The sequence below is a fragment of the Eumetopias jubatus genome, unplaced genomic scaffold (assembly GCF_037043125.1).
Source record: "Eumetopias jubatus isolate StellerSeaLion01/CBP00866 unplaced genomic scaffold, mEumJub1_p1.0 scaffold_7, whole genome shotgun sequence".
NCBI classification, from domain to species: Eukaryota; Metazoa; Chordata; class Mammalia; order Carnivora; family Otariidae; genus Eumetopias; species Eumetopias jubatus.
This window is the reverse complement of record NW_028274813.1, coordinates 77,884,926-77,908,159: the sequence shown is the minus strand read 5'-3', so window position 1 is coordinate 77,908,159 and position 23,234 is coordinate 77,884,926. Positions and strand designations below refer to the sequence as shown.

At 35.9% G+C, this 23,234-nt stretch overlaps 1 protein-coding gene across 3 annotated transcripts in view; it reads left to right on the top strand.

The window, feature by feature from the left end:
- DPH6 (diphthamine biosynthesis 6) overlaps nt 1–20,163 on the top strand; it is a 196,461-nt gene extending 176,298 nt beyond the window's left edge. For 2 of the 3 annotated variants that reach the window (XM_028119555.2, XM_028119556.2), the window contains exons 8-9: nt 11,272–11,359; nt 12,720–20,163. In XM_028119555.2, the coding sequence (XP_027975356.1) occupies nt 11,272–11,359; nt 12,720–12,773 (142 nt within the window). In that variant the 3' untranslated portion in view covers nt 12,774–20,163. The remainder of the gene's footprint in view (nt 1–11,271; nt 11,360–12,719) is intronic. The other variant, XR_003611734.2, reaches the window with a different exon arrangement.
- The last annotated feature ends 3,071 nt before the right edge of the window (nt 20,164–23,234 follow it).

The window sequence follows — 23,234 nt, the reverse complement described above, 5'->3', positions numbered from 1 at the left end:
TAATCATCGACAGAATAATTTATTTGGCAAATATTTATCAAGTACCTATTATTGTCTAACGCATTCTACTGGGCACCATTGATGCTTTCAGAGGTTGAGCGGAAGACATCTGTGTACAATTAAGATACAAGATGGTAAGGGATAAAAGTTATAAGTTCATATGTGGGAGATATTTCTTCTGGCTACTCTGATCACAAAATAATCCGTGAGTGAAGTGTACATTAGCTCTTACTTCTATAAGAAAATACTGTTTTGTTATTAAAGAGGAGTATTTGCATGTGTGGGTGAAATTACAGTATAATGGGGAACTTACAGTATATTTACTTAATTAATATGGGACTAACTAAATTAGCAAAAAAAAAAAAAGGCACGATAAGAGAAAAATGCCGAAGAATACAACTTTTCCCATTTACTTGACAACTTGAGGTCCTAGAAGTCTTTATGAACAATCTAGAATTATAAAGATGTACTGCTTTATACTACATAACCAGAAGGTCTATTTATTATAGTGCTTTAGACCTGAAAACTGAAACTTTTTTTTAAATTTTATTTTATTATGTTATGGTAGTCATTAGTTTTTGATGTAGTGATCCATGATTCATTGTTTTTGTATAACACCCAGTGCTCCATGCAGTACATGCCCTCCTTAATACCCATCACCAGGCTAACCCATCCCCCTTCCCCCTCCCCTCTAGAAACCTCAGTTTGTTTCTCAAAGTCCACAGTCTCTCATGGTTCATCACTCCCTCCGATTCCCCCCCTTCAGTTTTCCCTTCCTTCTCCTAATGTCCTCCATGCTATTCCTTATGGTCCACAAATAAGTGAAACCATATGATAATTGACTTTCTCTGCTTGACTTATTTCACTTAGCATAACCTCCTCCAGTCCCATCCATGTTGATGTAAAAGTTGGGTATTTATCCTTTCTGGTGGCTGAGTAATATTCCATTATATATATGGACCACATCTTCTTTATCCATTCATCTGTTGAAGGGCATCTTGGCTCATTCCACAGTTTGGCTGTTGCGGACATGGCTGCTATGAACATTGGGGTCCATATAGCCCTTCTTTTCAGTACATCTCTGTCTTTGGGGTAAATACCCAGAAGTGCAATTGCTGGGTCATAGGGCAGCTCTATTTTTAATTTTCTGAGGCACCTCCACACTGTTTTCCAAAGTGGCTATGCCAACTTGCATTCCCACCAATGGTGTAAGAGGGGTCCCCTTTCTCCACAACCTCTCCAACATTTGTTGTTTCTTGCCTTGTCAATATTTGCCATTCTAAGTAGTGTAAGGTGGTATCTCAATGTGGTTTTGATTTGAATTTCCCTGATGGCTAATGATGATGAACATTTTCTCATGTGTCTGTTAGCCATTTGTATGTCTTCTTCAGAGAAGTGTCTGTTCATGTCTTTTCCCATTTTTTGACTTGACTATTTGTTTTTTGGGTGTTGAGTTTGAGAAGTTCTTTATAGATCTTGGATACCAGCCCTTTATCTGTAGTGTCATTTGCAAAGATCTTCTCTGATTCTGTGGGTTGCCTCTTTGTTTTGTTGACTATTTCCTTTGCTGTGCAGAAGCTTTTTATCTTGATGAAGTCCCAAAAAGTTCATTCTTGCTTTTGTTTCACTAGCTTTTGGAGATGTATCTTGAAAGAAGTTGCTGTGGTTGATGTCAAAGAGGTTACTGCCTATGTTCTCCTCTAGGATTTTGATGGATTCCTATCTCACATTGAGGTCTTTCATCCATTTTGAGTTTATCTTTGTGTATGGTGTTAGAGAATGGTCGAGTTTCAGTCTTCTGCATGTGGCTGTCCAATTTTCCCAGCACCATTTATTGAAGAGACTGTCTTTTTTCCATTGCATATTTTTTCCTGCTTTGTCGAAGATTATTTGACCATAGAGTTGAGGGTCCATATCTGGGCTCTCTATTCTGTTCCATTGGTCTATATGTCTGTTTTTGTGCCAGTACCATGCTATCTTGGTGATCACAGCTTTGTAATATAGCTTGAAAACGGGCAGTGTGAAACCCCCAGCTTTTTTTTTTCTTTTTCAACATTTCCTTGGTGATTCGGGGTCTTTTCTGATTCCATACAAATTTTAGGATTGTTTGTTCCAGCACTTTGAAAAATGTCTTTGGAATTTTGATCAGGATGGCATTGAAGGTGTAGATTGCTCTGGGTAGCATAGACATTTTAACAATGTTCATTCTTCCAATCCATGAGCATGGAATGTTTTTCCATCTTTTTATGTCTTCTTCAATTTCTTTCATGAGTGTTCCGTAGTTCCTAAAGTATAGATCCTTTACCTCTTTGGTTAGGTTTATTCCGAGGTAACTTACAGTTTTTGGTGCTGTTGTAAATGGAATCATTTCTCTAATTTCTCTTTCTACAGTAGCATTGTTAGTGTATAAGAAAGCAACTGATTTCTGTGCATTGATTTTGTATCCTGCCACATTACTGAATTGCTGTATGAGTTCTAGTAATTTGGGGTGGAGTCTTTTGGGTTTTCCACATAAAGTATCGTGTCATCTGTGAAAAGAGAGAGTTTGACTTCTTCTTTGCCAGTTTGAATACTTTGTATTTCTTTTTGTCGTCTGATTGCTGTTGCTAGGGCTTCTAGTACTATGTTGAACAATAGTGGTGAGAGTGGGTATCCTTGACATGTTCCTGATCTTAAGGGAAAGGCTCTCAGCTTTTCCCCATTGAGGATGATATTCACTATGGGTTTTTCATAGATGGATTTTAGAAACTTGAGGAATGGTCCCTCTATCCCTATACTCTGAAGAGTTTTAATCAGGAAAGGATGCTGTATTTTGTCAAATGCTTTTTCTGTATCAATTGAGAGGGCCATATGGATCTTGTCTCTCCTCTTATTAATGTGTTCTATCACACTGATTGATTTGTGAATGTTGAACCACCCTTGCATCCCGGGGATAAATCCCACTTGGTCTTGGTGGATGATCCTTTTAATGTATTGTTGGATCCTATTAGCTAGGATTTTGTTGAGGATTTTGGAATCCATATTCATCAGGGATATCGGTCTGAAATTCTCCTTTTTGATGGGTTCTTTGCCTGGTTTGGGGATTAAGGTAATGCTGGCCTCATAGAATGAGTCTGGAAGCTTTCTTCTGTTTCTATTTTTTGAAACAGCTTCAGGAGAATAGGTATTATTTCTTCTTTGAATGTTTGGTGGAATTCCCCAGGGAATTCACCAGGCCCGGGACTCTTGTTTTTGGGGAGGTTTTTGATCACTCCTTCAATCTCGTTACTGGTTATTGGCCTATTCAGGTTGTCAGTTTCCTCCTGTTTCAGTCTTGGGAGTTTGTAGGTTTTCATGAAGGCATCCATTTCATCCAGGTTGCTCAGCTTATTGGCATATAATTGTTGATAATAATTTCTAATAATTGTTTGTATTTCCTTGGTGTTAGTCGAGATCTCTCCCCTTTCATTAAAAATTTTATTAATTTGGGTCCTTTCTCTTTTCTTTTAGATAAGTCTGGCCAGTGGTTTATGGATCTTATTAATTCTTTCAAAGAACCAGCTTCTAATTTCATTGATCTGATCTACTGTGTTTCTGGTTTCTAATTCATTGATCTCTGCTCTAATCTTAATTATTTCTCTTCTAATGTGTGGCTTACCCATCATTTGTTGCTTTTTCTCTGGTTCTTTAAGGTGTAGAATTAGTTGGTGAATTCGGGATTTTTCTATTTTTTTGCGTGAGGCTTGGATGGCTATGTATTTCCCACTTAGGACCACCTTTGCGGTGTCCCATAGGTTTTGGACCGATGTGCTTTTGTTCTCATTGGTTTCCATGAACTGTTTAAGTTCTTCTTTGATTTCCTGGTTGACCCAAACATTTTTGAGCAGAGTGGTCTTTAGCGTCCAAGTGTTTGAATTTCTTCCAAATTTTTTCTTGTGATTGAGTTCCAGTTTTAAAGCATTATGGTCTGAGAATATGCAGGGAATAATCTCAATCTTTTGGTATCGGTTGAGACCTGATTTGTGACCCATGTGGTCTATTCTGGAGAAAGTTCCACGTGCACTCAAGAAGAATGAGTATTCTGTTGTTTTAGGGTGGAATGTTCTGTATATATCTATGAGGTCCATGTGGTCCAGTGTGTCATTCAAAGCTCTTGTTTCTTTGTTGATTTTCTGCTTAGGTGATCTGTCTATTGCTGAGAGTGGAGTACTGAGGTCTCCTACAATTAACGTATTGTTATCAATATGACTCTTTATTTTGGTTAACAGTTGGCTTATGTAGATGGCTGCTCCCATGTTGGGGGCGTAGATATTTACAATTTTTAGATCTTCTTGTTGGATAGACCCTTTAAGAATGATATAGTGTCCTTCTGTGTCTCTAACTACAGTCTTTAGTTTAAAATCTAATTTGTCTGATATAAGAATTGCTACCCCAGCTTTCTTTTGAGGTCCGCTGGCATGGAAGATGGATCTCCATCCCTTCACTTTCAGTCTGGATGTATCTTTAGGTTCCAGATGAGTCACTTATAGACAGCATATCCTGTCTTTTTATCCAGTCTGCAACCCTATGCCGTTTTATGGGAGCATTTAGGCCATTCATGTTGAGAGTGATTATTGAAAGATATTAATTAATTGTTATCATGTTGCCTGTGAAGACCTTGTTTTTCTAGATTGTCCCTGTAAATTTATTTTCTATATCACTCTTGAGGTCTTTCTCCTTTTATAGAACCCCTCTTAATATTTCTTGCAGGGCCGGCTTAGTGGTCACATATTCTTTCAGTTTCTGCCGGTCTTGGAAGCTCTGCATCTCTCCATCCATTCTAAGTGATAGCCTTGCTGGATAAAGTATTCTTGGCTGCGTGTTCTTCTCGTTTAGTACCCTTAATATGTCTTGCCAGGCCTTTCTGGCTTGCCAGGTCGGTCTGACGTTATTCTGATGTTCCTCCCTCTGTATGTAAGGAATCTCTTCCCCCTAACTGCCCTTAAGATGGTTTCCTTGTTTCTAAGATTTGTGAGTTTTACTATTATATGCTGGGGTGTTGGCCTGTTTTCCTTGATCTTGGGAGGAGTCCTCTCTGCCTCTAGGACATGAATGTTTGTTTCATTCCCCAGATTAGAGAAGTTCTCAGCTACGATTTGCTGAAATATATCTTCTAGTCCTCTCTCTCCACCCCCTCAGGGATTCCAGTAATTCTGACATTGGAACGTTTCATGGTGTCACTTATTTCTCTGATTCTGTTTTCATGGATTCTGAGTTGTTTTTCCCTGGCCTCCTTTTTTCCCTTTTTATCTACTAATTGGTCTTCTAGGTCACTAATTCGTTCTTCTGCCTCACTTACCCTAGCTGTTAGATTATCTAGATTAGATTAGATCTAATTGATAGCATTTTTAAGTTCTGCCAATTCAGCTTTCATTTCTGCCCCTAGAGACTATGTTGCCATTAATCGATTTCTCCATTCTAGCTATTGTTTTCACAATTGCTAGCCTGAATTCCATCTCCAACATCTTGGTTATATCTGAATCCATTTGTAAATCTGTGTCATAGTCATAGTCTCTGAGTCTTTCCTATTTTGGGGGTTCCTCCTCCTAGTCATTCTATTGAGGGGTGGTTGAAGGAATGTATAGAGTCCAAATTATTGACCACAACCCAAGCAAGATGCACATGTTTTCTAGGGACCTTAGGGTTCCTGGCCTCTTGTTTTCCCAGCCTATCTTCTCGGGTGGGGCCTGCCGCGCTGTTACTCAGGCAACCCTGTTTGGGCAGAGTTGCCCTGCCCCCTGTGGCGGGGGATGGGCTCTTGTTCTCCGGTGGCTTTCCCTGGTGGCTTTCCGCATCTCTTCGGAGAGTCAGAGCAGAAAAAAACGTTTCCAACCCTCTGCCTCAGAGCAGAGAGATCGCAGTATGTTCTTCAGTGAGCTCTCCAGGCCACACTATCTCCATTTCTGTCTGTGCTGCTATAAACTGCAATGTCCCCAGTCCTCACCTCCAGGTCAGGGAACGGGGGCACGTCTCTAACCTTTGTGCTTCTCAAACCACCAGCCGCCCCCAGTTCACTTATGCCGCTCCAGTTTCCTTCCAGGGGGCTGCCCTAAAGTCCTTTCCCCGCCGCTACCAGTCTGTGAGTCTGTGCCCAGTCACCAGCGTGGGAGGCTATCGCTCACCAGTGGTGTGGGATCCCCACGGCTCGGCTCCCTCCCCCTTTCTTTATCCTCCAATATCTGCCCGCAGAATCACGGCTCCCCGTTTCCTACCTCAAAACCAACTGCCTGTGATATTCTGTTTGTGGAGATCCAGATCTATCTTCTTACATCTCAGGCTGATTTTGTGGGTGTTCAGAGTGGTCTGGTAGATATCCAGCTCAACTCCGGGGACTGGTTGGAATAGGGTCTCCTATTCCTTCGCCATCTCCCCCCCCCCCCACCAAACTGAAACTTTTGTGGATATCATTTGTAGGCAAGGCAATCTGAGCCTGGCCGAGACAATGGCATGAGAGAATTTAGTCATGCTATTATAGAGAGGGATGTCAGAGAGGTATGTTAGTGCTGAAATGAGCTGTTGGGTTCATTTGAACAGTCATTTATTGAGGTGAATTATGTGGTTGGAACTCTGCAAGCTACTGCTCTGCTCTGTAGAAGTTGTTCCTGTAACAGGAGAGACAGGCAAATCAATTACATAAGTGCTAACATACAGGTGTGTATCTTGAGAACACAGCGGAAGCACTGTCTTTTCATTCCTACTCACTTATCAGTTCATCACTCATCTAATTCTAATGCTTAAGCATATTCTATGCTTTTTTCTTCATAGGCTATGCCTCACCTTCATTACTTTCTTACTTAATGCCTTTTCTCTGGCTTGCCTTCCCATTTTTCTCCTCTTTACTAAATCCTTCCTTTCTTTCCTTTTCTTTTTAATTGAAATATAGTTGACACACAGCATTACATTACATTACTTTCAGGTGTACAACATAGCAATTTGACAAGTCTATAGGTTATGCTTTGCCCACAAGTGTAGCCACCATCTGTCACCATACAGCACTACTACTATAGTACCACTGGCTATATTTTCCATGCTGTAAAAATCCTTCCGTTTTTAAAGGCTTTTGCTGCCATCCCCTCTAGGGCTTGTTCTCATTCTTGAACTCTTAGAACACATAGTTGTCACTAATAAGTGTTAAATATTGTTGAATTAATTTGTCATTTGTTATTTACTTGTTTTTACTTACCCCATTGTCACTTACTTGTATGTGTTCCTTTTTAGGTTATAATTGGAGGTTATAGGTTGGGACATATCCTAGTTTAGTGGAAAAAGCATGTCACCTATTATATATAAAATCTTAACTCCTCTTTAAAATAGAAAATGTCCATATCATACCTATCTAATAAGCACTAAATGTGATACTGTGAGTGAATGTACATTGCACATTCAGTTAAAAGATAAGTTTAGTTCTTGTAACTAGTTGTTAACAATTGACCATTAATAATACTGGATCTTTTAACTTTGAATTCATTCTTTGGACAAATTAAAATTTCTCCTGCTCTATGGTCTGCCACAATTGGCATAAAACTAATTGATGATTAGGAATCCCATTTCAAATGTCTGATTCAAATTTTTTTTTTTTTTTTGATGAAAAAGAGAAGATCACCTCTAAGGGGAGAAAAAATAAACATTTACTTGCAAAATGACTTGATTATCATTAGGACTTTTTTTCAAAAACACAGATTGAATCCTTTTTGTATAATGAAGTAATTTAGAGAAATTGGGGTGGTTCTGGAAGCTTATTATAAGATACATTTTGCCCCAATTAACATTTTTAAAATCTTGTAGGAAAGACTGATATAACAGTCTTTATCTGGAAGTAATTTAAAAATGTTCTAACTAGAGCATTTTACAATTCACTTTTCATGTCAATTAGTATGTGATTGCTCACTTCTGGATAGAGTTTTTAGATCAGGAAGTGAAGGGTTTTTTTCTGAGAGGCCTTGAGGAAAAGAATTACAGTTTAGCCTTTATGAAAGGAGAATAATTGTGGGACAATTGTAGGTCCTCAAAGAGCCTACTTTCATATTACTTCTTACTTTAAAAATACATATGTATGTTTTTCAGACATAAGAATTGAACTCTTAATGTTGTATTAATGAAAGTGATTTTCTTCTATTAATGAACATATTTTCAAAATGTGAGTATTTGATACATCCCCATCTTTCCATTTGAGTTATTAATATTACTATACTCTAATGTAAAGTTGCTACACATGGGATGGATGGATGGAAGGAAGGAAAGAAGGACTAAAATCTATGGTTAAAACACTTTGTACTTATTTTTCCCACCTACTCCTGTTTCCTACCCACTCAAGGAATAATTCAGCACAGGGCGTCACAATGTGGCATTTAGCAGTGGGGATGAATCAAGTACTTATCTACCCTCTGACATCTATCCTGTATCACCTGGGATTTATTTAAATTTATGAACTATTTTCCTTATATTTAAATTTTTAGGCTATTAAATGTTATCTTTATTATGCTAGAGATGGCATATGGTACATTGGTGTGTGTGCATGTATATATGTACATGTATACCTGCAGTATACACATATGAAAAAGTATGTATTCATGAGAAGATAGGTAATTAAAAAATCAGTGTGGGTTTATGAGAGTTCAATAGTTAGTGTGTAATGTGAAAATACTTAACAGAATTTCAACTACAGTCATTTATTCAACAAATGTTTGATGAGTACCAGACAATGTTCTCTGTACTGAGCCAAGAGGGGTGGGGTAGGGGAGAGTCAGACAAAGGTGATCAAAACTTGGTCCCTCTCTAAGAAGAAAGACAAGCATACAAACACATAATTATAATGTAGTGGATGTGCAATGAAAAGGCTGTGAACACATTATGAAAACACAGAAAAGGAGAAAACTAGGACTATTGGAAAATGTCAAGGAAGGCTTCACAGAGATGATACTGGAGATGTCTATGAGGATAAGTGTGAGTCCACAGGGAATACATGTATACAGTTGTCTTCTTAGAGGAGAGGTAGGAACAAAGACCATGGCTGTCTCAAGAGATAACATCAGGTTTTTTGTTTTGAAGTGAGGGGATAGGGCCTGGCCTCACACCTTGGGAGCCTGGCCTGACTTAGCTGTCCTTTTGAAATTGTATCTAAGGCTAAGCCTAATGCAGCAGTGAAAGGGAACATGGGCTAACCCCCTGGCTACAGAAAAGCCTTGGTTGAATAAGAGGTAGTGCCCAGACTACTTGCATTAACAGGGAAAGGGGAGGAGAGTAGCCAACTGGAAAACATTTTTGCTGTGGCACAATTGGTCTTTATTTTCTGGGTCACTCTGAGGATTTCCAACAGATCCTACTCTGGGTTTCAGAAAAATCCATGAAGCAGACAGAAACCAAAGATCCTTGAAAGTTGAGTTTCATTTGAGTTTCTGAAAGGGAAAAGAAAAGCAATAGGACATTATTCTGTTTGAAACTAAAAACTGTTCCTTTGAGATCTGGTCTCTTCCAGTTGTCTGGCTTTGTATAAGTGAATGAAATGATGTTAGTCAATTAGAGATTCTGGGTTTTCATAGAATCCATAAAAATCATATTGTTTATTTGGTGCTTAGAATATTCTATATTTTTTTCTGTATAACATCTTTATTCTGAATGTAATAATTACATTAGTTAAATGAGCTATTTGCTGTCAACCTTCTGTTTCTAATGCAGATAACTGGCATGAGAAGGGAGGGCCCGAAACCCTTTCTACTGACATAGCGTTGGTTCTGGGTTAATGATAGTTTTGGTGCACTCCATTGTCAAGGATATCAAAACCAAGATGCCTAGATTAGGCATAATTAAGGCTCAGGGTCAGTTTCCAAGGCTGAGATCAGGAGCAGGGAGATGGACATTTAATGTAAGAGTAAGGTTGTACATAGGAATTGGAATTTGAATCTGATCGATGAGCCAAGATACAACCAGAACAAGCAATTTTGGAGTAAGTAGAAAAAACAAGACTAGGGCTAACAAGCCAGAAGGGCAGATGGGAGAAAGCAAGCCGGCCTCTTTACTTTCTCTTTCTCTTCCTCCTCGTTATACCAGAGACATCTTTTGGTTATGTAGCCTGTGAAGGCAAGTTATATCTTTCTGTCAGGATCCTGACTCTTTAATAATTCTGTTTCTTTTATAACATAAGTTGCTTTCCTTGTAATGTCACAGGAGCCCTTCTTAATGTTATTTCCTCCTAAGCATTAACAAGAGGCATATTTGATATTAAAGGCTCATGAATGGTAGTTGACTTTTTTAATCATCAGACATTTTCTTCTCTATCTCTGATCGTTCAAAGGGAAAAGTAAACAGATTTTGCCCATGAAAATTTAATATTTTGGAGCCAAGTATTTTGAGGTTCCTTTTATTGCCACTAAATAACTTTACATTACAAAAGTTGACTCAAAAATATCTTACATTAATGGCAAAGTCAAATAAAGTAACAGTTTGTTTTGCTATCCTACAAAGGTTGAAATGCTAGCAATGTATTAATATAAACAATGGAACTAGTTCCCAAGGCATTAAAGAGATATGGGGAAATTCTATTTTTAAAATTTCAGTTGAAATGCAAAACACTATTGCTTTCTTAATAAACAACAATAAAAAATAATTAGTTATTAGAACTTCACACATAATCTTAGTTATTCATATGTGCTTTACAGGGTATCTTTGATAAAAGTTGAGTTAATTTACATGTATCCATATGGTGCCGGCAAGCAGTTCATACCATTTTACCTGAATGTGGTAATTACTATGTCAGACAATCAATTTTAATAGCAATGATATTGCAGTGTGAAGAGTTCACCTAGAGCTTAAAACCGTCACCAGTACTGCTTTTGTGAAGGATAATTGAGATTTTGTGTGAAACACTGAATGAATTACCTCTTGAAAATGAAAGGAATAATGAAGATAAAGCGCTGTTGTTTAATGGTTAGCCCCTACCAAGCAAATTTGTGAAAATGAAATTGAATAGGAATTTTAAGTCTCAAAACTGTTCAGAGAGCTTTGAGTGAACCTGAAAGTTGAACTGTGTCGTTACAAAGACAAAAGCTTCTTTACTTTTTCTTGTAAATTTAGCATCCTTGATCCTTTTCCAATTAAATATTAGGTTATTAAAAATAGGTGTTAATCACTACATGTTGTTTATCAGTGGAAATAAATACAAAAGGAGGATTTTTGGTTTCTTCTAGTCACTAGCAGAGAACAATTTGCCACAATTTATGTAGTAAATAAATGCATTATAAAATTTTTGTGTTTTAGTGATTCATCAGAAGTGGTCACACATTCAGCTGATGCATTTGCACCTGTTGCTTATCTACGCTTTTTGGAATTGCACTTGGAGGACAAGGCAAGTAAACCTAAGATTCACTTTCACAGTGATTTCAAGAGAAAATGGGGATTTAGGCATTGGCTCTGTATCTTTAATTCTATAACAACAGATAAAAGGGTAAAAAAAAAGTCATTTTATCATTAGTGATTTTTTCCCCCAGATCCTCAGTCAGTAACTAAGAATTTTGCAGATATTTATGGTTTTGAGAACTCTGTATGATGCCTAAGAAATTACATTTCTGAAGAGTTTGCAATTCAGTTAAAAAGGGAATCATACATACATTAAGCAATGAGAAGACAGGACAGTATATAAGCAAATATTAAGTCACCTAGTAAAAAAAGAATTTGTTTATCGTACATAAGCATGAGGGGAAAGGTTTAGGAATGAATTGGAGCTTCATTATACAAAGTTTAAGAGTGGAGGAAAAGAAGAAATAAGAGCTTTTCCAAAAATATCAAAGAGAACAGAAGTACAAGTGAAAGATGGAAAGTGAAACAAAAGTGTGATAAAGAGTTTTATTTTAAATACATTGATTGTCAAGATACAGCAGAATGTCAATTTAAGGATGTCTTGTGGAATAGGTAAAGATCTGGATTAGACCCTTTGATTAAAGATCTCCTCCTTACTGGGTGTTGTATGTAAGTGATGAATCACTGAATTCTACTCCTGAAACCAATATTGCACTGTATGTTAACTAACTAGAATTAAATAAAGTTTTTTTAAAAGTCTGCTACTTTAAATATAAAGGATTAGAAGAAGTTTTCTGCATCTTTGGTGTTCTGCCACCAAGTCTTGAGGCCTAGTTTTATGTATATATATGCATGATAGGGGAATCTGAAGAATCAAGAGGTTTAATGAAGATTGGCAAAGGAAGGAAAAGAATGGTAACTCCAGAAATCAGGACAAAAGAGTTTCCAAAGGAAGAAAATAGTTATCAGTGTCTAGAAAAATTAGAATAGACAGGATTGAAAGTAGATCACTGAATTAAGCTAGAAGATGATTATTGGTGACCTTTTCCCAAAAAGCTGGTAATCCTCGAGAAAATGAAGCTGTACTATTCAAACATCCTCCATACCCAGGGAAAGGAACCTCTTACTTTCTAGGTCTCTGCTACTATTGCTGCCATGTGCACACACACAAAGTAAAAAACCACTGAATTTTTGTTTATACATATCAGCCATTGTATGCATTGTATGCTCAGCTTTACCTAAATAGCTCATTGTTCACCTTGTTGTTTTAGTACTTCATTTGTTTTCACAGTCCATTTTGCCCTCTTAAAGAAAAGAATGTTATTTCTTTAAGGTGGAATATTCACTGACACTGAATAAATATGGTGCATTTTCCTTCTTCTTCTTCTTCTTTTTTTTTTTTCTTTTAGGTGTCCCCAGTGCCTGACAACTACAGAACATCTAATTATATACATAATTCTTGAAGAACATTTTTGGACATTGTTTACTAAGCTACCATTTCTGTATGAAGAAAACTACATAGCATTTCCTCAGCTAGTATATCCAGCTCTTTCTCTGCATTTTTTTTGTTCTTAGAAATATATATCTTTATCAGAAGAAGTTAATAGAAACATTGATTAATTGGGGAAATGTGAAAGTCTCATTCGTTATTATTGGTGACTTCCTCAGGATTCACTTTCTCTGACTTTAGTTACCATGTCCTATCCATGACTGTACATGGTAAGTGCCCTTTTTTCCCCTTTTACTTCCTCTACAGCTGTCATTTCTATAACATTTATTTACTTTCATCCCATTGTTTTATTGTACTCATTCTCTCTTTCCTGCTCTCCTCTCTGCCAATTATAGAATGATGCAGATCATTTGAAAATGAGAATGAAAAGGCAGTCACTTTAGTTAGCCAATCAAGTTTATTCTACTGGGTACTGGCATGACTTGTCATTTTTGTTTCGATATAGTATTCATTTTATCAATAGTATTGGACAATCAGGAAGAATATCATTAAATCTTACTGATTGTTTTATAACAATGAAAAATGCAATTTTTATATCCAGTGGAAAAAGGTCTTTTCAACAAATAGTATTAGACAGCAACATGCAAACGAATGAAACTGGACCACTTTTTTACACCATAGACAAAATTAAATTGAAAATAGACTAAAGACCTAATTGTGGGACCTGAAACCACAGAAATCCTAGATGAGAACACAGGCAATAACCTCTTTGACATCGGCCGTAGCAGCTTCTTTCTAGATAAAAGCTCCTAAGGCAAGGGAATAAATAAGAGCAAAAATAAACTACTGGGACTTCATCAAAATAAAAAGCTTCTACACAGCAAAAGGAGCAATCAACAAAACTAAAAGGCAACCTAAGGAATGGGAGAAGATATCTGCAAATGACATATCTGATAAAGCGTTAGTATCTGAACTATATAAAGAACTTACAAAATTCAACACCCAAAAAACAGTCCAGTTAAAAAAAGGGCAGAAGACATGGACAGACGTTTCTCCAAAGAAGACATACAGATGGCCAACAGACACATGAATAAATGCTCAACATCACTCATCATCAGGGAAATGCAAATCAAAACTACAATGAGATATCCCCTCATACCTGTTAGAATGACTGAAATCACACAAGCAGCAGCAGATATCGGCAAGGATGTGGAGAAAGGGGAACTGTCTTGCAATGTTGGTGGGAATGCAAACCGGTGCAGCCACTCTAGAAAACAGTGTGGAGGTTCCCCAGAAAGTTAAAAATAGAACTACCCTGCAATCCAGCAATCTCACTACTGGGTATTTACCCAAAGAATACAGAAATAGTAATGCAATGGGATACATGCACCTCCATGTTTATAGCAGCATTACCTACAATAGCCAACTTACAAAAAAAACCACAATTTTTTGGTACTATCCGTGCTGACCATAGACAACTTTATTTTGAATAGACTTAATTTTTTACAACAATTTTGGATTCACAGAAAAATTGAGCAGAAGGAACAGAGTTCCCATATGCCCCCCAGACCTCACACATGCACAGCCTTCCCCACTGTCATCTTCTGGTGCCAGAGTGGTACATTTATTACAGTCGATGAACCCACGTTGACACATCTTTATCAAAGTACATAGTTTACATTATGGCTTACTCTTAATATTGCACGTTCGGTGGGTTTGAGCAAATGTATAGTGACATATATCCACCATTATGGCATCATACAAAATAGTTTCACTGCCCTAGAAATCCTCAGTGCTCTGCCTATTCATCCTTTCTTTCCCTCTTACCCCTGGTAGCCACTGATCTTGTTACAGTCTCTATAGTTTTACCTTTTCCAGAATGTCATATAATTGCAGTCATACAATGTGTAGCCTTTTCACACTGGCTTTTTTCACCTAGAAATATGCATTTAACTTCTTCCATGTCTTTCCATAAGTTTTAAGTGTTGAGTAATATTCCATTGTCTGGATGTGCCACAGTTTATTTCTCATTCACCTACCAAAGAACATCTTGGTTGCTTCTAAGTTTTGGCAATTATAAGTAAAGCTGCTAAAAATATCCATGTGCAGGATTTTGTCTTCACCTCCGTTGGGTAAATACCAAGGAGTGTGATTGCCAGATCATATGGTTAGGACTATGTTTAGTTTTGTAAGAAACTACCAAACTGTCCTCCAGTGTGGCTGTACAATTTTATATTCCCACCAGCAATGAATGAGAATTCCTGTTGCTCTACATCTTCATCAGTATTCAGTATTGTCAATACTTTGGACTTGTGCCATTCTAATAGGTGTGCAGTGTTATCTTGTTTTAAATTTGCATTTTCCTGAATGCATTTGATGTGGAACATCTTTTCATATGCTTATTTGCCCATTCCTATATCTTCTTTGGTGAAGTGTCTGTTCAGATCTTTGCTCATTTTTTAATTGAGTTGTTTATTTTCTTATTATTGAGTTTTAAGAGCTCGTTGTATATTTTGGATAGTTCTTTATCAGCTATGTCTTTTGCAAATGTTTTCTACCAGTCTGTGGCTGTCTTCTCACTCTCTTGTCACTGACCTTTATAGAGCAGAAGTTTTAATTTTAATGAATTATTAATTATTTTTTTCATATATCATGCCTTTGATATTGTATCTAAAAAGTCATCATCAAACCAAAGGTCATCTAGATTTTCTTTTATGTTATCTTCTAGGAGTTTTATAGTTTTACATTTTACATTTGGGTCTATGTTCCATTTTGAGTTAATTTTTATAAAGAAGTATAAGGACTGTGTCTGGATTCATTTTTTTGTATGTGGAAGTATAGCTGTTCTGGCACCATTTGTCGAAAAGACTATCTTTTCCCCATTATTTGCATTGCTCCTTTGCCAAAGATCAGCTAACTATATTTGTGTGGCTCTGTTTCTGGACTCTCTAGTCTGTTCTATTGCTCTGTTTGTCTATTCTTTTATCAATACCACAATGTCTTAATTACTATAGCGTTATAGTTTGTCTTGAAGTCATTAATGTCAGCCTTCTGACTATTCTTTTCCTTCAATACTTTGTTGACTATTCTGTCTTCAGACTATTCTGAGTCTTTCCATATAAATATTAGAATCAGTTTGTAACTTGCTGACATTTTGATTGGGATTGCATTGAAGCTGTAGACCAAATTAGAAAAAAACCGACATCTTGACAATATTGTCTTTCTACCCATGATCATGTAATATCTCTCAATTTATTTATTTAGTTCTGTGATTTCTTTTGTTAGTTTTGCTAAGACATTTTACTTGTCTTCATTATTATAACTTATGTTAAATGTTGCCTCCTTTAGACCTTTTTTGTTTTTTGCAAATGACAAGCTTTGATATGACATTCTTAGTGTGGAACCAGAGGGAAACAGTGAGAGTTTCTTTCCCAGAAATCCCATTGCATCTCAGTGACTTGGGCAAAGGTTGGGCTAAGTCACCATCTTTACTCCAGACCTCACTCAGGGAATAGAGAAGGGTATTGTCTAGAGGGAGCACAAACTATGGTTTCCAAAAGAAAGATAAATAAATGCTAGAGGACAAAAATACAGATCCTTTTCACATGTTTTATCAAAATCACATTGCTATTTCAAATTCATAGTAAATTAACATTCCACCCCAGATAACAGTGAGATGTAGAATGTAGTACTGTGAATATCACTCTGAAAATCTGTATCTGTTCCCTAAATTCCTTTAATTTCAATTCATTCTATAACACATTTGCAATCTAGCTTGACCTCGGTTACTTTGATGAACTGCTGTTGATGTTTTCTCAATCTTCATAATCTTTAATTAATCCTTTTCCTTGATAATATTGTCCACCATCTCCTTGAAAAATTCCCCTGTAATGGTTATATGTCTCTGTACCATTATGACTTCTACTCGCTCAAGATTTCTTCTATGTCCTTCAGTAGTTTCTCTGCTTCTTACCTTCAACAAATGTATATAACCCCAAGTTCTTTTTAAGGTTCCATTTTTTTTCATTTTCCACATTTTCTGTCTCTGGGATTTTGTCTTCTCCCACAATCTACATTTCAGCTCTATGCAGATGATTCTAAAGTCACTCTCTTTCTGGTTTTTCTGCTGATAGCTACACTTTCTCCTTATCTCTAGATCCTTATTTCTGACCCGCTGCTGGGCATCACTGCCAATATGTATCAAGTTCATTGTGTACAAGCCTTGAACTCATTTTCCCCTCCAAGTTTACTTTCTGCCTGTTTTTGTTCTTTAATACAACTGTTTTCCCCCTAGTAACTCAGGAACAGAATATTGGCATCATCTATTACAGCTGTCTCTCCTTTACCATGACATTCAGTTGGTTATCTAATTCTTTACATGCTAATTCTTTAATATATGTTTTACACCATTCCATCTCCATGCCCATCTCTCTAGTTAAAGTCATATCTTGCCCAAACTCTTGGATAACATACAGCCTCTTTAAGTGAACTCCTTGCTTTCATTATCCCTATATTCTGTTCCACTGCCATATTGATTTTATGTCTCTGCACAAAAATCCATAATACAGCTGCATTGTTTTCTAAATAAACAAGATGTTTAGACATTAATTGAAGATTGTATAACATGGTACCATAACATCCTTTCTCAGACTTGCTCTCAGGAACCCTCTACGTGTATCCTTTGCTCCAGTAGTACAGAACCATTGGATAGATACTCCCTTACTGTGCCTTCTTCTTCTCTCCTCACTTGCCTTTGCTTATTCTATCTTCTCTGTCTTCCTTTCTCCATTTCCTTTTACTGTTTACAACCTGCCTATGATGCAAGCTTGAACTCAAATACTCATACATTTAGCCACATCAGATGAACTGTTGTAACACTTTGTTTCTTCCTTTCTTGTGACAAATAATCAGCTTTATGTTATAATATTTAAGGACTTATTTCCACTAGGTTGTAACTTTCTTCAAGACTGTTCCTTTTTTCATTTTTCTACTCTCTGTAACAGCTCTTGGTTCTGGAATAAGATTTTTGAATTTGTAAATGATTGTTATTTTCTTCATTTTTTCTTCTTACAGAATTTTATAGACATATCCTTCCTTTTCATGTTGCATACCATTTAATGAAAGTCACTTTCTCGTTCATTTTTCTTTCATCTTGGTGTTAGAGAAAAATACTCTTAAAGTAAACTAGAATGTAAAATACAACCTTTAGACAGGTTGTTAGTGTAAAATTTAAGTTATCACTAAGATTTTCACTTTACATATGATGACCCATAAACTTACCTATCTAATAATTAATATTTAAATTTTATCTTTAAGTCAAAATTGTAAAGTTATTTATGTGAGTATAAAACTTATGTCAACTAAACAGAGGATCCCAAACAAAATAACTGAATAATGGAAAGCTCCAGGTTAAAAATGGGGAAATATATTAAAATTTCTTTGGGGCCTTGACTTTATTGCTTATGGCAAACTTGATGCTAAAATGTACCATACATCACTGCAGTGACAGGCTTGAGAAAATGAAAAATACAAAGCTTTACATAAATCAGCTAAAAGATCATATTAAAATGCATAACCTTTAACAGAAGAATCAAGACTTTTACTTTCCACAATTCACAAGCTTTTTCTTTCTTATGTAGTTGTTTAGATTTTCCAAACAGCTTTATGGGAAATAATATTTCAAATTACTTGTTGACAAAGCCACTGCATTTTTAAAGAAACAGATTCACAGAAATTTAGCCCCAATTTTATTAATGGCCTACTATTGCTTAGTACTTAATTTTGATTTTTGTTGAAATAATCTCATGGGACAATTGTATATTTTACATGATTGTAAAAGCCCCCATTCCTAGAAGTTGTAGCTTTTAAAGATGTCATAGTCTCATAGCCCATTCTTGGCTCTTTTCATTTTATTTTGCTTTATTTCAGAAATACCATCAAATACCTTGAAAAACTTTATAGCATTAAACTGTCTCTGTGCTTTTATTTTTTGCTTCAATCTAACAAATACCTATGAGCACTTAACTCTGTTTAAAAAACTGTTAGCCCCCCATGGAATTCACTATAAATGACAACAAATTACAAAGTAATTTTATTTCTAAGTTCAAATCAAAGTTATTACAGGTAGTCATTATTCCCAGCATCATGATTACAGTGACAGATATCTAGTCTGTCTAGAGTGAGGTATAGGATATGATCCTATTTTTCTGAAAAATACTGATGGAGTCAAGGAGCTTATATATTCATTTATATTTGAATGAGGATGGTAACGGTGGGCACGTAATAACCAGAGTGATAATATTGGCTATCTTGGGGGCAAGGGGCCTGAAGAAGAAAAACAGAAAAGCTTAATACTTACATATCTGTAATTTGTGACTTCTTACAATGAGCGAATGCATGTAAATTTAAAATTTGATTAAGAAAATTAACTACAGGAGGTGGAGATGGTGTAGTGAGTTCCAGTGCTAAACAAATATTTAAATGTTATTCTACAACACTCTTGTAGTCTAGGTGGAAAGATATATACTAGGGCCCTTTAAAACTTTCCATAGATTTATCTATATATGTGTATAAATATTTATATATATGTGTATAAAGATTTCTATATATGTGTATAAAAAAAAGATTTCTATATATGTGTATAAATAAATAAATATAAAAGAGGACCAGAAGCATTCAGATGGCAGGCCTCTTGAGTTTGTTATGCATGGGAATTTGCTCTCACCACTCATAGCAACATGTATAAACTCGAAGAGATACATTGCCATTGTCTTTATGCCACTTCAAAAATATTTCCTTACAGAAGGGACAAAGGAAGAAGGAAGATGAATGATGATTTTTACTCACCAACATTCGTGTTCAGTGCAGCTTTTCTACCCCACCCTCTCCCCCACCTTTGTCTTCAAGCTACAGAGCAGAAAAATGATTTGGTAAGAGGGAGCAAAGCATTTCACAAGCTTTAAATCCTAATTCTACAAACCTCAATGATATAACTTGAGATTCAGAGAGATTTTGGCCTTGGGCACTAAGTCACTGCTGCTGCAAATGGTCATTGGAGCAGAGTAATAAATCAAGCATCAGATTCACTCAAATTTAGAGGGCTACTTGACTCATTTCTGTCCCTAATATATGGATTTCAGTAGTAGTAACAAAATACCACTGTGTCGAGAGGATCAAACTGGACAGTGGAAAAGTGTTTTTTAATCCAAAATCTGTGGTGGACCTATCAGTTTAGAGGAAGATAATAAAAATAACCAATCAATTGATTTTCTCCTCTCCTTTCAAATTGTAGTTGACTATATATTTTGCCCTACTATTTATTTAGCTGTTAAGCACTTGTATGCAGCTTGTTATTGTTATTATCATTGTTGTTTTAAAAATAAAGTTTCTGATGTTTTTATAAAGTTTCACTTTGGTGATTTCTTAGAAAAGTGGAATACTGCTCACTTATTTAACACACATTTATTGAGTGCTTACATCTATATGCCTAGCACTAGGGATGCAGTAGTGAGCTAAACATTCAAAAATCATTTCCTTCATGAAGATGGAACGAGACAAATAAATTAATGTATAAAAAAAGGGGAACAGTGAGAAAGTTGCCTCACTGTCCATAGAAATGGGGATCCGATTTTATGGAATAAGCATAGTATGAGAATCCTGGGTTTCCATGGTGACAGATTTAAACCAGATTGAGAGTAATAAGACCAGACTTTTTGGTCATATGGGAGATAGTGGTAATGAGCTTGTGAGAAGCCTATAGATACAGCCAAAGAGTGATTCAGTAAATTGGAAAAAAAGTTCAAGAGAAAATATTAAGAATGAAACATGGAGAGAAACAAAGATAGAAAGTATACATTAGAGATTAAGAGAAGTAGAAACAATGAAGTGGTCTAGAATACATGTAATTAGTGTCAGAAAGAAAGGAGAGGGATAATGGGAAAGTTGCAATATTTCAAAAGATAATGGCTGAGAACTTTCCAAAGTTGATGAAACACACCAAGGTACAGATTCAAGAGGTTTTATGAACCCTAAGCTAAATAAAAAATCCATATTTAGTCATATGATGATAACACTGCTACAAACAAAAGGCAAAGTAAAGAAATTGAAAACATTTAAAATGTGTTAAAAACAGGCTACTTTCAAAGAAGCAACTATTAGAATAAAACCTAATTTTTAAACGGGAAAAAAAAAAAAAAGGAAACCCAAACAATGAATCATATATTTGGTAATACAAAATGAAAATAACTGTCATCCTAGAATTCTGTGCCCAGCAAAAATATCCCTCAGACATAAAAGTGAGGATACTTTTAGGATGACAATAATTCATTCATCAAAATTCATTGATGGTATGTTTATGGTTTGTCCATTTCACTATAATTTGTTTCCTCAAGAAATAAATTTGGAAAACAGTGTGGAGGTGCCTCAGAAAATTAAAAATAAAGCTACTCTGTGACCCAGCAATTTCACTTCTGGGTATTTACCCCAAAGACACAGATGTAGTGAAAAGAAGAGCCATATGCACCCCATTGTTCATAGCAGCAATGTCCGCAATAGCCAAACTGTGGAAAGAGCCAAGATGCCCTTCAACAGATGAATAGATAAAGAAGATGTGTTCCATATATACAATGGAATATTACTCAGCCATCGGAAAGGATGAATACCCAACTTTTATATCAACATGGATGGGACTGGAGGAGATTATGCTAAGGGAAATAAGTCAAGCAGAGAAAGTCAATTATCATATGGTTTCACTTATTTGTGGAACATGAGGAATAGCATGGAGGACATTAGAAGGAAGGGAAAACTGAAAGGGGGGGGGAATCAGAGGGAGAGATGAACCATGAGAGACGATGGACTCTGAGAAACAAACAGGATTTTAGAGGGGAGGGGGGAGGGGGGATGGGTTAGCCCGGTGATGGGTATTAAGGAGGGCACGTACTGCATGGAGCACTGGGTGTTATACAAAAACAATGAATTGTGGATCACTACATCAAAAACTAATGATGTATTGTATGGTGACTAACATACCATAATAAAATAAAATTTAAAAAAAAAATTTAAAAAATTTAAAAAATAAGCAAATATTTAATTCTAGGTAATAACATTCATGTTAAAGTCTTGAATGTTTTTTGTTGTGGGTCTGCTAGTAATAAATTTTCTTAGTTTTTATTTGAAACTTTCTTAACTTCATATTTGCTTTATCCCAACATTTTATTAAGGAAAATTTTAAACATACAGAAAAGTTGAAAGGAAGGAGAAATAAAGACCTTCCCAGACAGACAAAAGCTGAGGGAGTCCATTACCAGTAGACATGCCTTCCATAAAAGTATTGCTAAAGGAGTTCTTTAAGTTGAAAAGAGAAAAAAGAAGAAAAAGACACAAGCATATGAAAATGTAGAGCTTTCTGATAAATGTAAATATATAAACATACAGAATCCTATAATAACTGTAATGGTGGCGTATAAACTATTTTTAATTCTGGTGTGGAATTTTACAAATAAAAATAAAAAAATAACCATAACTATAAAACTATGTTAAAGAATACAAAATATACAAAGATGTAATTTGTGACATTGGTAATATAAAATGGAAGGGGAAAAATGTAAAGGAATAGAGTTTTATATGTGACTGATGTTGTTATCAGTTTAAATAGATTATAATAACTATAAGGTGTTTCATGTAATTTCCATAGTAACCACAAAGAAAATACCTATAGAAGATGCATAAAAGTAAGAAAGCAATCAAAGCATGCCCACACCCCCCAAAAATTAATAAAACACACCAAAACAGCTGCAAGACAGGAATGATAAAATAACTACAGGACATAACAAAATGACAACAAATCTGCTTTATCAGTAATTCCTTTAAATGTAAATAGATTAAACTCTTCAATCAAAGACACAGAGTGACTAAATGGATAAAAAAATAAAATACAACTATATGCTGTCTACAAGAGATATTAGATATAAGGACATACATAAACTGGGTGTGAAAGGATGGAAAAAGGTATTCCATGAAAATGATAACCAGAAGAAATCAGGAGTTTCCATACATATATCAGATAAATAGACTTTAATGCAAAAATTGTTGCAAGAGACAAAAAACATTATGATTAAAAACAATGAATCATGGGGCGCCTGGGTGGCTCAGTTGGTTGAGCGGCTGCCTTTGGCTCAGGTCATGACCCTGGAGTCCCGGGATCGAGTCCTGCATCGGGCTCCCTACTCGGCAGGGAGTCTGCTTCTCCCTCTGGCCCTCCTCCCTCGCATGCTCTCTCTATCATTCTCTCTCTCTCTCAATAAATAAAATCTTTAAAAAAAAAAACAGTGAATCATGGAACACTACATCAAAAACTAATGATGTACTGTATGGTGACTAACATAATAAAAAAATATTTTAAAAAAGTCAATTAACAAGGAAGGTATAATAATAAATATGCACCTAATAGCAGAGTACCCAAATATATACAGCAAAC